Source organism: Onthophagus taurus, chromosome 2 (genome assembly GCF_036711975.1).
Source record: "Onthophagus taurus isolate NC chromosome 2, IU_Otau_3.0, whole genome shotgun sequence".
Classification (NCBI taxonomy): Eukaryota; Metazoa; Arthropoda; class Insecta; order Coleoptera; family Scarabaeidae; genus Onthophagus; species Onthophagus taurus.
Genome location: NC_091967.1, coordinates 5,009,930 through 5,026,755, shown reverse-complemented (window position 1 = coordinate 5,026,755; position 16,826 = coordinate 5,009,930). Strand labels below are relative to the sequence as shown.

The 16,826-nt window shown below is 28.8% G+C and overlaps 2 protein-coding genes across 3 annotated transcripts; one reads left to right on the top strand and one right to left on the bottom strand.

The window, feature by feature from the left end:
* Window positions 1-3,187: 3,187 nt before the first annotated feature.
* On the top strand, window positions 3,188-7,968 carry LOC111427069 (mitochondrial basic amino acids transporter-like). The gene is made up of 3 exons (XM_023062040.2): window positions 3,188-3,385; window positions 4,145-4,244; window positions 6,837-7,968. The coding sequence occupies exons 2-3, from the start codon at window positions 4,217-4,219 to the stop codon at window positions 7,706-7,708; spliced, it is 900 nt and encodes a 299-aa protein (XP_022917808.2). The 5' UTR covers window positions 3,188-3,385; window positions 4,145-4,216; the 3' UTR covers window positions 7,709-7,968.
* Window positions 7,969-10,421: 2,453 nt separating this feature from the next.
* Window positions 10,422-13,644, bottom strand: LOC111427482 (kelch-like protein 10). Of its 2 annotated transcripts, none has more exons than XM_023062649.2 (5): window positions 13,492-13,644; window positions 13,080-13,403; window positions 12,347-13,028; window positions 11,859-12,285; window positions 10,422-11,562 (listed from the first exon to the last, which is right to left on the bottom strand). In XM_023062649.2, the coding sequence occupies exons 2-5, from the start codon at window positions 13,265-13,267 to the stop codon at window positions 10,853-10,855; spliced, it is 2,007 nt and encodes a 668-aa protein (XP_022918417.1). In that variant the 5' UTR covers window positions 13,268-13,403; window positions 13,492-13,644; the 3' UTR covers window positions 10,422-10,852. The 2 variants fall into 2 exon arrangements, with proteins under 2 accessions (XP_022918417.1, XP_022918416.1); XM_023062648.2 differs by having other exon boundaries at window positions 13,080-13,378.
* Window positions 13,645-16,826: the final 3,182 nt, after the last annotated feature.

Here is a 16,826-nt window from a genome sequence, read left to right as displayed (position 1 = left end):
TATTATTTTTAAAACGAACAAACTTAAGCTGAAAGTTGTTTAAAATTAGATTTATAACAACTTTTCTTAATAAAACTTTTTCATAAAATAAGTCTCTTCACTGATTCACTAATTTCCAACAAACGATAATTATCAACTTTATCGAAAAATGTTTCAAATAAAAACTGCTTGGAATTAGATTTATAACAACTTTTCTTAATGACATTTTTTGTTATTTTCATAAAAAAAGTACCTTCACTGATTCACTAATTCTCAAAACGATTTTATCAAAAAAATGTTTTAAATAAAAGTTATTTAAAATTAGATTTATAACAACTTTTCTTAATAAAACTTTTTGATATTTTCATAAAATAAGTCTCTTCACTGCTTCACTAATTCACAAAATGATTTTATCAAAAAAATGTTCTCAATAAAAGTTGTTTATAATTACATTTATAACAACTTTTCTTAATAAAACTTTTTGATATTTTCATAAAATAAGTCTCTTCACTGATTCACTAATTTCCAACAAACGGTTATTATCAACTTTATCGAAAAATGTTTCAAATAAAAATTGCTTAAAATTAGTTTTATAAGAACTTTTCTTAATAACATTTTTTCATATTTTTGTAAAATAAGTCTCTCCACTGATTCACTAATTTCCAACAAACAATAATTATCAACTTTATCGAAAAATGTTTCAAATAAAAACTGCTTGGAATTAGATTTATAACAACTTTTCTTAATGACATTTTTTGTTATTTTTATAAAATATGTCTCTCCACTGATTCACTAATTTCCAACAAACGGTAATTATTAACTTTATCGAAAAATGTTTCAAATAAAAACTGCTTGAAATTAGATTTATAACAACTTTTCTTATAAACATTTTTTACTATTTTCATAAAATAAGTCCCTTCACTGCTTCACTAATTCTCAAAACGATTTTATCAAAAAAATGTTTTAAATAAAAGTTATTTAAAATTAGATTTATAACAACTTTTCTTAATGAAACTTTTTGATATTTTCATAAAATAAGTCTCTTCACTGCTTCACGAATTCTCAAAATGATGTTATCAAAAAAATTTTTTCAATAAAAGTTGTTTATAATTACATTTATAACAACTTTTCTTAATAAAACTTTTTGATATTTTCATAAAATAAGTCTCTTCACTGATTCACTAATTTCCAACAAACGGTTATTATCAACTTTATCGAAAAATGTTTCAAATAAAAATTGCTTAAAATTAGTTTTATAACAACTTTTCTTAATAACATTTTTTGATATTTTTATAAAATAAGTCTCTCCACTGATTCACTAATTTCCAACAAACGGTAATTATTAACTTTATCGAAAAATGTTTCAAATAAAAATTGCTTAAAATTAGTTTTATAACAACTTTTCTTAATAACATTTTTTGATATTTTTATAAAATAAGTCTCTCCACTGATTCACTAATTCTCAAAACGATTTTATCAAAAAAATGTTTTAAATAAAAGTTATTTAAAATTAGATTTAAAACAACTTTTCTTAATAAAACTTTTTGATATTTTCATAAAATAAGTCTCTTCACTGCTTCACTAATTCTCAAAACGATTTTATCAAAAAAATGTTTTAAATAAAAGTTGTTTATAATCAAATTTATAACAACTTTTCTTAATAAAACTTTTTGATATTTTCATAAAATAGGTCTCTCCACTGATTCACTAATTTCCAACAAACGGTTATTATCAACTTTATCGAAAAATGTTTCAAATAAAACTTGCTTAAAATTAGTTTTATAACAACTTTTCTTAATAACATTTTTTGATATTTTTATAAAATATGTCTCTCCACTGATTCACTAATTTCCAACAAACTGTAATTATTAACTTTATCGAAAAATGTTTCAAATAAAAACTGCTTGGAATTAGATTTATAACAACTTTTCTTAATGACATTTTTTGTTATTTTCATAAAATAAGTCCCTTCACTGCTTCACTAATTCTCAAAACGATTTTATCAAAAAAATGTTTTAAATAAAAGTTGTTTATAATCAAATTTATAACAACTTTTCTTAATAAAACTTTTTGATATTTTCATAAAATAAGTCTCTCCACTGATTCACTAATTTTCAACAAACGGTAATTATCAACTTTATCGAAAAATGTTTCAAATAAAAATTGCTTAAAATTAGTTTTATAAGAACTTTTCTTAATAACATTTTTTGATATTTTTATAAAATAAGTCTACTGATTCACTAATTTCGAACAAACAATTACCGTTTGTTGCATAAGTTGTCTTGGTATTGGGTGGCCTTGTAATTGAGTTGTTTTTCAGCGTTTTAGGATTTAGATTTGATTAATTTTTTTTTTAGAATTTCATTGGCTTGCTTTTTAACCAATTTTACAAATTGTGGAAATTAGATCCATGATTTTATAATATTGATGAGCGCACGAGATTCGGAACATATTACAAAAATCTAAAATTAATCACATTTATTTAGGAAAATAATAATCTTTTTTTGAAATAAAATTAAATATTTATGTTGTTGTCTTGATTACTTTGATTACACTTTTCAAAATATTTAAACAAGCGAAATATAGGAAAAGTTCCATGTAAACCTAAATAGATAATGTATCTACAATGGCAAATTCCAACACTATATATATACATTACTTAACATCCTTTTAGTTATCGTAAGGAAAAAAGGTTGTTTTTTTAGATTACTTTTACCCCACATTATCTTAAATGTTGAGTTAACAACAAATAAAGAGAAATCTTTGATTAATTAACGAAATCGCAATTAAAAACTTTATTAAATTTATGCATATGTTGTATGAGACTTTAAAACGCAATTTAAAGTTATCATTCAATATTGGTTTTGATCAAATTGACGTAGTTTTCTGTATAATCACAAAAATTACATCGTGCGTAATTTTATGCGCATAAAATTACATATTTATTAGAATAATCTATTATAAATAATATATGTAACACGAGAAATGTTAAGTATATTTCAACAGTTCAATCTTTTTAACAGAAAAATAACTTTATCCAAATAATTTGTTGCACCATCGGTTCCAAAGTCTTCTTTCCTAATTTACCCTAACTAAATCGAGACTAAACGGAGTATTTTGAGTAAAATTATAATAATAGCTTTTTCTCGTTTCTATCACCAACATTATCCGTTTAAGAAAAAACAGTCTTCCTTGTTGGTTTTACATCAAAATTCGACTATCATCATTTTAAATAGATAACGGTGTGACCTATGACATTGCTATTTGCTAAGAGAATACCGCCTCATGAGTGCGTGATTCTGATACCCCTTATCCCCAAATAAGAAAGAATTTAGACTGGACACTTCAGTCTGTGTCGTTCTTGTGACCAAATTTCATCGATTTATTCATAATTTTATTTTTAAAGGTAATTTTATTTAATTTAGTTGATTAAGTTCTACTAAAATTATTAGATTAAAATAATATAATGTACATAATTAGTATATATTATATTAATATACGTAAGAAAACAATATTAAAAGTTCATCGTTTTTGTTTATAAAGTTTAAGGTCTCGTGCGAATAACAATAATAAACGAATCGATACATAATCTTAAATTAATATTCAAAACAACCTCTCGTGTGGAGAAACGTTTACAGAAATTGTCAATCAAAAAGTAAACTTATTAATTTCGTCATTATTTATTAATTAAAATACTGTTACTAATCAAATTTTGATTTAATTACATATAAAACTCGGAAATTTTTAAATCTTTATTTTATACGTGGAAAAGTCAATAGGTCTTTGATAATCAAATTCTTATCGGCGCGTGTTTCATAATGCGGTACTTTTATTAATTTTGGTTTTTTTCTCTTAAAATTTTTTTTAGTTTTAAACCAAATATTTGTTTCTTCTAATTTGTAAGAAATCCCTTTTTTAAGAAAAACTCGAATAAACATTAAGAGTCGTTTAAAAAATAATCAATAGTCTAACTACTAAATAAATACCTTTTCTTACTGGTTTTTACGAAAACTTTATCATTCATTGTCAAGACTTACTTTCATTTAAGTACGTTTAAAGGAATATCAATAATCATGGAACACAGTGATGTAATTAAATCAAAGTTAAAAAAACTTTAAATAAGAAATTATTAGTTATTTTTTAAATATTTTTTTTTTAATTTTAGATACATGGATTGTAGTATAACTATTTTAAGTATACGTTTTCTTGAATTGTACGGTGAAGACGATAGGTGACAATGGATTTTATAGCTGGTTGTTTAGGAGGTAAGATTAAAATTAAAATTGATCTAAATATATACATACACTTCAATTTATTTATCTCGAATAAGAGATCAAAAGCACTCTAATTTAGAACTTTTCATCATAACTCTTAGGAGTTAGAGATGAACCCTGAGCTTTTGCTAATTCGTGATTTTTTGATTCTAATTTTATGGCTGCCAACCAAATTTCTTCGCTGTTTGAGTTAGCTTGGACTAGCTAATATAATTAACTTCGCTCTTTGAGCAATGAGCTACCGCTCTTTGTAATAAACTTTCCAAGCTTTCTCGAGTACCATGATTTTTTTCTAAATAACTGGCTCTTAACCATATCGACTTTTTTCACCTTGTGATGTACAGGGTGGTTCAAATTCGATGTCCGAATAGGCTAACTCGGAAACTATAAGAGTTAGAAAAAAAGTAGCTTACATGTCATGATCTCGTTTTTCGAGAAACTGCTAATGCCGAAAACCTCATAGCGCTATCGTCTTTTCTTTTTCCGCTAGAGGCTAAAATTGAAAATATCGTACAACCAGCAAGCGCAATTATCTTGGTTATTATTATAGCTGGAGTATTATAACTAAGACATTATATGGACACTTTTTTACAGAGAATTTGATGACGTAGTCAAAAAAATTTTTTCGGTTTTAGATTTTGAGATATTATCACAATGTTCGTTTTTTTAAATGGAAACAACCACTGATTATTCGCTTAATAAATTCGTTATTTTTTTCTGATTACAAAAATATAGGGTTTAGCAGGTCTATTTGTTATTGTTTTAGAATAAAGCAAAAAATTAACTTTTCTTTTAGTGTCTTCCAAGAAATTAAATTTACAGTTTCCTGTAAATTACGGTACTATAATTAAAAATTAAAAAAACATATTTCTGGTATTTGAAACAAATATATTTGTTGAACTATTTAATTTATATATGTAATTATACAAAAGTTGGAATAGATTGCATTATTTCACATTTTTTATTAATATTTAATATTATTCTTAAATGACTTAATAAATTATTGATAGATGGCGCTTGTTTGTATTCAAATATTTTCTGAAGTGTCACTTTAAAAATCCTGTTTTTTAAGATGGATTACGAAAATTACGAAAAGTTTAACATGTTAGAATGTTACATATTAGAAAATAAAGTAAATTTTATATAAATTTTTAGTAGAATAATTTTTAGTTATAGTACCGTAATTTACAGGAAACTGTAAATTTAATTTCGTCGACGACACTAGATGGAAATTTTATAAAAAAAGTTTGTTTTTAGCTTTATTCTAAAACAATAAGAAATAGACCTTTCGAACCCTATATTTTTGTAATTAGAAAAAAATAAAGAATATAATAAGCGAATAATCAGTGGTTGTTTCCATTTAAAAAAATGAAAATTGTCATGATATCTCAAAATCTAAAACCGAAAAAAATTTTTTGTCTACATCATCAAATTCTCTGTAAAAAAGTGTCCATATAATGTCTTAGTTATAATACTCCACCTATAATAATAAGCAAGATAATTGCAGTTGCTGGTTTTACGATATTTTCAATTTTGGCCTCTAGGGGAAAAACAAAAGACGATAGCGCTTTGAGGTTTTCGGCATTAATAGTTTCTCGAAAAACGAGATCATGACATGTAAGCTACTTTTTTTATAACTCTTATAGTTTCTGAGATAGCCTGTACAGGGTGGTTCAAATTCGATGTCCGAATAGGCTATCTCAGAAACTATAAGAGTTAGAAAAAAAGTAGCTTACATGTCATTATCTCATTTTTCGAGAAACTGCTAATGCCAAAAACCTCAAAGCGCTATCGTCTTTTGTTTTTCCCCTAGAGGCCAAAATTGAAAATATCGTAAAACCAGCAAGTGCAATTATCTTGGTTATTATTATAGGTGGAGTATTATAACTAAGACATTATATGGACACTTTTTTACAGAGAATTTGATGACGTAGTCAAAAAAAATTTTTTAGTTTTAGATTTTAAGATATTATAACAATTTTCGTTTTTTTAAATGGATTATTCGCTTATTAAATTCGTTATTTTTTTCTGATTACAAAAATACGGAGTTAGATAGGTCTATTTCTTATTATTTGAGAATAAAGCTAAAAATAAACTTTTTTTTAGTGTCGTCAAAGAAATTAAATTTACAGTTTCCTGTAAATTACAACTAAAAATTAAAAATCGTGAGGTTGGTATTGGAAATGATTAAATGTCACTAAGTTTAAATAATTTTTTTTAATTAATTCAAATTAATTACATTTTTATATCATATATTAATTATATTATTTATTTTTATGTTAATTGACTTTCAACATAATCTCAAATCTTACAATTAGAAGTTTTCTCAAATTTAGTATCTTTATTTTGTTTAATTGGTACCGTAAAATTGACAACCTTCATCATAAACAACTCATTTGAGGTTATATCGTTTTTATTTAAAACAATAATTAATATTTTTCAATGAAAATGAGTGGAAAACAAGATAAATCGGTCGTAAACAAGTTTGGACTTAACGATAGTGTATATTACAATAAAATCCTTATTGTTTAAGATTAATTTTAAGATGCTTCAAATTAATAAATCAATTATTTTTAATTTTAGGTTGTGCTGGGGTAATCGTAGGTCATCCTTTAGATACAGTCAAAGTTCACTTACAAGTTCAATCTCCGACATCAAAATACAACACAACTTATAAATGTCTTCGTGGAATAATCATAAAAGATGGATTTAAAGGTCTTTATCGAGGGATGAGTAGTCCCCTTGTTGGAGTATCGGGAATAAACGCGATAATTTTCGGAGTTTACGGTATCACGCAAAGATACATAAGTCAAGATAACAGCATTTTTTCTCATTTCATCGCCGGTGGAATGGCTGGATTTTGCCAAAGTATTCTAACTGGGCCGGTTGAATTAGCTAAATCTAGAGCACAAATTTTAGGAAATGTTAGTGCTACTCAGTGTATAAAAAAAATTTTTGAATCGGAAGGTTTTAAAGGCGTTTTTCGCGGGTTAAACATCACGGTAATGAGGGAAATCCCAGCGTTCGGTTCTTATTTTGCTTCTTACGAATATTTATCACGAATGGAAGATGGAATCACCTCAACGCCGACGATGATTTTAGCCGGAGGTACGGCCGGCGTTATCTCTTGGATCATTTCGTATCCGATCGATGTGATAAAATCAAGAATGCAAATCGACGGAATGAACGGCATAAACGAGTACAAAAATTCAATGGATTGTTTAAAAAAAACCGTTGAACAAGGCGGTTATAGATCTTTATTTCGCGGGTTGATGCCGGCGATTATAAGAGCTTTCCCCGTAAACGCGGCTTGTTTCACGGTCGTGACGTGGACGATGAGAGTCTTGAATGACGATCTGGTGATTGAACACAAGGATAATACGCTGTGGGATGGCGGCGTTTTGTATTCAACGGTCGTCTATAACATGCAAACGCAAGAACCCGTCGTTGCTTGAGATGTTAATGTTTAGGAGTTACCTGATGGTGTGTTCAGTGACGTGCGATTAATGTAGATTGCAAGGACACGCAGAATCGAGCCGATTTTATGTCGTTTACGTTGTGTATAACGATGTACTGTGCCTTCATGTTTATTAATTTTCTGTATTTATTTGAATGTATAATAGTGTAGGTCTTAAGACGAGGAAAGGTATTAAGATCAATGTATATTAAAATCAATGTACATAAATTTGTAAATAAATTAGACTTAGAAAAAACATTGATTTTTTTATTTAATTTATAATAAATCACAAAATAATAATAATATTTATTAACCCCATATTATACTTTAAAAAAAGAAGGGTAATACAAAAAAAAAAATTAATTGAACAAAGGAAAGTATGTTTTCATTTGCCCTCGAAAGTCTTAGATGAAATTACATTAAAAACCCATCCCAGCACCAACCCCAAGTGCAACGCCAATACAAAATTTTCAAGGTTTCATAAAATTCGTGATAATAATAATAATTTATTATGTTAAAACCCGCAGGTCTTTGAAACTCCACCAATATATCGAAACTCCGCTACAGGAACTAAATAATTATGATGAAAATTCGTCGAATATACCTTTCTTAATAAAAAAACATCTCTTTTTTATAAAATTTCAAGCACCGCTAAAATCTAGTGTCGTCGAAGAAATAAAATTTACAGTTTCCTGTAAATTATGGGGTATTATTTTTCTAGTATTTAAAAACAAATAATTATGTTTATTACATCAACTGTTAATACGGAAATATTTAATGGATTGCATTGTTTTGAATTGGAGAAATATGCTTTTTTAATTTTTAGTTATATTACCGTAATTTACAGGAAACTGTAAATTTAATTTCTTTGACACACTAAAAAAAAAGTTTATTTTTAGCTTTATTCTAAAACAATAAGAAATAGACCGGTAGAACCCTATATTTTTGTAATCAGAAACAAATAACGAATTTAATAATCGAATAATCAGTGGATGTTGCCATTTAAAAAAGCGAGAATTGTAATTGTATTGTTTTTTTTTATTTTTTTTCTATCTCGGAAACTATAAGAGTTAGAAAAAAAGTAGCTTACATGTCATGATCTCGTTTTTCGGGAAACTGCTAATGCCAAAAACCTCAAAGCGCTATCGTCTTTTGTTTTTCCCCTAGAGGCCAAAATTGAAAATATCGTAAACCCAACAAGTGCAATTATCTTGGTTATTATTGTAAGTGGAGTATTATAACTTAGACATTATATGGACACTTTTTTACAGAGAATTTGATGAAGTAGTCAAAAAAATTTTTTCGGTTTTAGATTTTGAGATATTATGACAATTTTCGTTTTTTTAAATGGAAACAACCCCTGATTATTCGCTTATTAAATTCGTTATTTTTTTCTGATTACAAAAATATGGGGTTAGATAGGTCTATTTCTTATTGTTTTAGAATAATGCTAAAAATAAGGTTTTTAGTGTCGTCAAAAAAATTAAATCTACAGTTTCCTGTAAATTACGATACTATAACTAAAAATTATTCGACTAAAAATTTATATAAAATTTACTTTATTTTCTAATAAACATAAACATTCTAACATGTTAAACTCTTCGTAATTTTCGTAATCCATCTTAAAAAACAGGATTTTTAATTTAACACTTCAGAAAATTTTTGAATACAAACAAATGTTGCTATGTTTATTTGAATTAAATAAAATAAAAAAATATGTGAACGCCATCTATCAATAATTTATTAAGTCATTTAATAATAATATTAAATATTAATAAAAAATGTGAAATCCAACTATTCCAACTTTTGTGTAAATCAAATATAAATTAAATAGTTCAACAAATGTGTTTGTTTCAAATATCAGAAATATGTTTTTTTAATTTTTAGTTATAATTTACAGGAAACTGTAAATTTAATTTCTTTGATGACACTTAAAGAAAAGTTTATTTTTAGCTTTATTTTAAAACAATAAGAAATAGACCTGTAAAACCCTATATTTTTGTAATCAGAAAAAAATAACGAATTTAGTAAGCGAATAATCAGTGGTTGTTTCCATTTAAAAAAACGAAAATTGTCATAATATGTCAAAATCTAAAACCGAAAAAATTGTTTTTTTGACTTCGTCTGCTTCGTCATGAAATTTTCTGTAAAAAAGTCCATCTATAATAATAACCAAGATAACTACACTTATTTTTAATGCTTATGTAGAACCGATGTCTTGATAGGTGCATAAAGATTAAAAAGGACAAAGAATAAAGTTGACAATTAAAAAAATCAACTTTATCGTTAATATTCGACAGCTGCAAAAGTTCCTGCCAAGGAGGTGCACTCAGCTGATCCAGAAAAAGTTCAGAGTTAAAGTTTCTGAAGTCTCTATAAGTAATGCTTTTAATTGTAGAACGATGCAAATCAAAAGACAAGGCAACAAACACAAGTGAGTGATCAGCAATGTTATGTATAGTTGTCACACTCGATTCAAGAACAGGAGCATCTACATTTAAAAGCACAAAGTCAATAAATGTGGCGGAGGAGACGGTGACACGAGTTGGGCTCGAGATAATTTGTTGAAGGCTAAACTAAACTGTTCATTAATATCTAAGCCATTAGATAGTGAAGATATCAGATAGTGATTTCTAATAAATAAGTTCATAGATTCATAAAGATCACAAATTCAAAAACAATTATGTAAATGATGTAAAATTAGATGAATATTAAACATGGCAATAATAAACTTTTATTTATTCTATTTCATATACATTATGTAAAAGTAAATGTGTATATTTACATTATATATTAATGTATACATAACCGCTGAAAGACAAGGTGCTTGGTTGATTTGTGGCTATTATTATTTAAATTTCTATTTAAAAATCCTTAATACTAAGCAATATAGGGGAAATCAATGCGCCACAGCGACGTGTCATTAACAAAAAAGTTCTTCGTCCAGCTTATATTAGATGTTTTAATTTTGGTACCACCCAAAGATTTTTCACTCTTCAAACCCCTTCATTTCTCCCTTTTTAATTTTTGCATCGTTTTATTTAAGTACTCAGTCTAATCATTAAAGTGTTCATGCCTTTTTCCTTGAAAGAAGATTTTTAAAAGCACTATTTTTATTTATTATTAATTTAATTATTTTTTATTATTGATCTTGAGCTGGTTCGACGTCCTCGACGACGTCCATCGGTTGCGGATGTGGATTGGCCGGCAACGCTGGATTATTGTTGTGCAAATTGGCATTTAGCTGCTGCAACATATTTAGCTGCTGTAAGTTTTGCGCATTTTGTACCTGGGCCTGTTGCACCTGAAGCGCGTCGTTATTGTTCAAAGCGGCCTCTCTCTGCGCTTCCAAAGCAATCATCTTCTGCCTCTTCTCCTCCATCAATTTCTCCCGATGCTTATGAATGTAATCTCGCACATTCGGTAGGCCGCTTATTACGCAAGCCGATAAAGCCGATCTGTAGATGTTCATGTCGGTCGCTTCGTACCATTCGTTCGTTTTTTCATCGTAACATTCAACGTGGTAAATCGTCGTTACCCCGTTAAAACCGCCAATAACAAAGATCATATCGTCGATTACTTCAATCGCAAAATTACTTCTCGGGTTGTACATGTCGGGAATCTGCGACCAAGTATTCGTCGCCGGATTGAACTTTTCACCGCTACACATTCGCGAAATACCGTTAAAACCGCCCACTACGTATATATGTCCATGGTATGCTATGCAAGATACTCCAGATCTTCGGGAACGCATCGGATTTATTAATGACCATTGATTTATAGCTGCGTCGTATACTTCTGCCGAATGCATGCATTCTTGACCATTAAAACCACCTGTTATATAAATTTTTCCTAAAAACAAAAAAATAATAATAAAGTACGATTTGAGATGCAATAGGAAGCTGAGGCTAAAAGAGTGAAGCTGAAGATCTTTTACTTTAATGGTGATTTAACCAAAGTTTAAGTAATTAGATTATTCCGGAAATAAATAGGTAAAACTTTAGTTATCTTTGATAACTTTGAACTTAAATAACATTGAACTTGTACAACGTGGTCCGGTACAAGTTATTATTATTAAATATGCATGGTGGAGAAATTCCTAGCTTTAACATATAAAGATTAATTTTATTGAAATAGAATTTTCTTACCATTAAGTGTACAAGCACTTGCATCAGACCTTTGCATATTCATGGGTGCAATTAAACTCCATTGATTTGTTTTCGGATTATACTTTTCAGCGGTATTCTGTCGATGATGGCCATCATATCCACCCATTGCATAAATGAGATCGTTTAAAACAGCCGTACTAACATAACAACGTCTTGCGTGCATCGGAGCAACTTCCTTCCAAATTTTATTCACGGCATCAAAGCACCTACAAGAATTGAAATAGTCCATTCCATCGAATCCACCGATTACGTAAATGTTAAAGTCGACAACGGCAGTTCCATGATAAGCTCTGGGTCCCATAGGATCGACTTCTTCAACTTTTACCCAACGATCGGCTCGGGTGTCGTAAGTTTCCATGTAATTTGTTGGAGAACCACCGCTCCATCCACCAATAGCGAATAAAACCTATCAATTTAATTTAAAAAAAATATTAAATGGGTAGAGTAAGAAAGGTTTTAATTCACACCTCGTGTGGAACTCTTGGTCTTGCTATTTCTGGAGTTGGTACTTCGCCGTCGCGATGAGAAATCGTTTCTAAATCATATAAGAATTTTAATGTTTCAATTATCATGGGTCTACTCTCTTCGCAACTCGTTACATATGGGTGATCTTTAACGTGTTCTAAGAAAAATTGTGTATCCAATAAACCTAATCTGATACATTTCATAAGAGAAACAATGTGTTTTTTGCGATCTTCCGGATCGTGGTTAATCCATTTTAAAATAACTTCCCAAACGGTTTCTTCACTTTTCACGTTTAACTCGTCATCGTTGATAATTTCTTGTAAATCATTTAAACTTAAGCCAAGTAATTCGTTGCTTTGGCTTGCGATTTGAACGAAAAAACGCATTATATATTTCCAAGCCGATTCTGCCAGTTTTCGACAAAAGTGCGATCTCGCGAATAACATAATTCCTATTGCATTCGTTGGATTTAGTTTGTATTCAAGGAAATCGCAACATATCTCTAAAACTCCGAGGATACTCAAATAATCGGCTGTTGTTAATAATTTGTAGACATTATCTTCGTTTACGTTCAGTTTTCTTAGGTAAATATAGGAGAGAAGGGCGTGCATCATTTCGGAGGAAACGCCGGGAAGTAAAACGTTTGTTTTATTTTTTCCATGTAATGTAGTTGTAAATAGTGCCCTAAAAATGGTTTAATAATAAAATAATTCTTGAATTGAAAGTAAAATTTACTTAAAATATGTACTGCAGGCGCATAATATGGCCCTATGTACCGGAATGCTGGTACCATCTTCCAGCAAAATTGTGGCGTCGCAAAGCTGATTATTCTCCTGCAGCTCGTAGAGCGACTGCATGGCCTGAACGCTCATACGCCGTCCACCGCCAATGGTAAGTTTCTCGGATTCCTCCGATTCGGTCATCTCACCAAGATCGGCCAGTTTCGTTCACCGATACATAACTTAATACTAAGGGATTTGTCGTCAACTTCTTCACGGGTAATTTAGTAATGGTGAGGTGTTAGGAGATGGATTCTAAAAGTCAAATTTGATAATTTGACTAGAGAAAAAAAGAATTGTTGCCGGGCAACTAAGCGTCCGTGCGGAGCGTCGAAACGCCCAACGGAAGCGTCTTTAAAAGGACTCACCACCAAACGCCTCTTCGGCTTCAACGTCTCCGGGATGCGGGTCGTAGAGGCCGATGTAAAAGGACGGACATTTGGGTATATGCGTGTAATTTTGACTGGAGTTTGACCGGAGAATGTCAATGTGACATTTACGTGTCTTCTGACATTGTCCGGATAAACATCGGTAAAAAATTCACCGACATCTATGTAGATTTTACTCCAACTACTTAATTAATTATTATAAAGAAACAATCGTATTATCACATTTATTGTAATCATTTACTTAGAAACCAATGACTTTTCTTCTCATTTGAAATCAATTGCTGTCCAAGGAGTGATGTGGTAAACATTTCGACGTTATTTTTTAATTTCTACACACAAACATCCCATGTAATAACTTCTCAACAATTTTCTCCATGTTTTTACATCGTTATTGGATACGATAAACTTAAATTTTATTTCAAATAGTTTTTCAACAAAGAAATTTAATCAATATGAGTTATCTTTTAAGTTATTTTTAATTATAACTATAAAAATGTTGAATTATACAAAAAAGAATAACCCGGTACTTGTAATGCAAGTTTTTAAGATACAGAAACTAGAAGATGACTAAGAAAAGATGACTCCATCTTTTGACACTGTTAAGTTACAGTACTGCGAAGACTTTTTAACGGGCCTGTGTCCCAGAAGAGAGAATTAAATCCTATAGGCTCTGTGAATTGTCAACTAAATTTAGAATTTAGTCATCTACACTGGAAACAGCAAATTTAATCAAAATCACAATCATTGAAGTGGACTAGGACTGGTGGTCAGAAAGCCAACCCAAGGTTTTAATGAACGTTAATATAGAAAAGGCAGAAAGAAAATCCAGGTCCTTGATCCTGGATTATCGTCTCGTCTTCCATTTCACACCCTCTACAGAGAGATATATTCGCCAGCTTCATGTAGAACATGAAATCTTCATGTAGAACATGAAGCTGGCTCCATGGAAACATGTGCTTATGCAAGCTGCAGTATCCGGTCAAGAAGTGGGTGAGCTTCAAGTGACAGAATGACATTTAGGTACTTCTGGGCGTAATAATATTTCAGGGTATGATGGACAAGCACTACAGAAATGATTTTGGACTACCAATAAATTACTTGTAACTCCATCTTTTGGCACTATTAAGTCACAGAACTGTGAAGACTTTCTAACAGTCTGTGTCCCAGAAGAGTCCCTATTTGGCATTAAATTCTATAGGCTCTGTGAATTGTCAACTACATTTAGAATTTAGTCATCTTCACTGGAAACAGCATCAAATTTAATCTAAAGCACCATCAGTTATAACTGAGTGAGCAATTTCTTCTAAAACTGCTGTTTAAATAAGGCTAAATGTATTTTGACACAATTTTACTTATTATATATGACGCTCTTCAAGATATTAGTAGCTTTGATTTTCATAACACGTTCCTATTTTAAGACTAATTTACAAGTTGAGGAAATTGTTTTTTTATTAAATGCATTTATTAATAAAACTAACGCAATAATCTCTTCCTGAACCGAACTAAAATGAAAATCAATTTTTTTTATTTCATGTTTACAGCTTTATAAATTTAAAGTTATATTCTACCAGTCTGACCGTTCGAACCATTAAAAGCACAAACTAATTGGAAATTGTATTTTATGGTTGCACATGCGTACGCAACCTTACATAACCTTATACATTAATCCTCACGTATCTCAAAAACTAATTGAGGTATTGTTATGAAATGAAAAGCAGGTTAAAGCAAATTTGATGGAGATTTAATGTGCCATAAATTATTTCTTATTTTCCATAAACATCGTTGTTATGATTTTTTTAATTCAACTCTGCATATTTGATTGTTATAAATATAAAATGTTAATTTTAAAAAATCGTATCTCAAGAACGAATTGAGATATCATCATGAAATAAAGAACATTTTGAAGCAAATTTGGTGAAGATTTAATGTGCCATAAATAATTTCTTATTTGCCATAAACATCGTTGTTAGACATTTTAAATCCAACTCTGCATATTTGATTGTTATAAGCATAAAAGGTTAATTTTAAAAAATCGTATCTCAAGAACGAATTGAGATATCATCATGAAATAAAGAACATTTTGAAGCAAATTTGGTGAAGATTTAATGTGCCATAAATAATTTCTTATTTTCCATAAACATCGTTGTTTTAACATTTTTAAATCCAACTCTGCACATTCGATTGTTATAAGTATAAAATATTTAATTTAAAAAATCGTATCTCAAGAACGATTTGAGATATTATCGTGAAATAAAGAACATTTTAAAGCTGATTTGATGAAGATTTAATGTGCCATAAATAATTTCTTATTTTCCATAAACATCGTTGTTATGACATTTTAAATCCAACTGTGCATATTTGATTGTTATAAGTATAAAATGTTAATTTTAAAAGCTCATATCTCAAGAACGAATTGAGATACCATCATGAAATAAAGAACATTTTGAAGCAAATTTGATGAAGATTTAATGTGCCATAAATAATTTCTTATTTTCCATAAACATCGTTGTTATAACATTTTTAAATCCAACTCTGCACATTCGATTGTTATAAGTATAAAATATTAATTTTAAAAAATCGTATCTCAAGAACGATTTGAGATATCATCATGAAATAAAGAACATTTTGAAGCAAATTTGATGAAGACTTAATGTGCCATAAATAATTTCTAATTTTCCATAAACATCGTTGTTATGACTTTTTTAAATCCTACTCTGCATATTTGATTGTTATAAGCATAAAATGTTAATTTTAAAAAATCGTATCTCAAGAACGAATTGAGATATCATCATGAAATTAAAAACATTTTGAAGCAAATTTGATGAAGATTTAATGTGCCATAAATAATTTCTTATTTTCCATAAACATCGTTGTTATAACATTTTTAAATCCAACTCTGCACATTCGATTGTTATAAGTATAAAATATTAATTTTAAAAAATCGTATCTCAAGAACGATTTGAGATATCATCATGAAATAAAGAACATTTTGAAGCAAATTTGATGAAGACTTAATGTGCCATAAATAATTTCTTATTTTCCATAAACATCGTTGTTATGACTTTTTTAAATCCTACTCTGCATATTTGATTGTTATAAGCATAAAATGTTAATTTTAAAAAATCGTATCTCAAGAACGAATTGAGATATCATCATGAAATTAAAAACATTTTGAAGCAAATTTGATGAAGATTTAATGTGCCATAAATAATTTCTTATTTTCCATAAACATCGTTGTTATAACATTTTTAAATCCAACTCTGCACATTCGATTGTTATAAGTATAAAATATTAATTTTAAAAAATCGTATCTC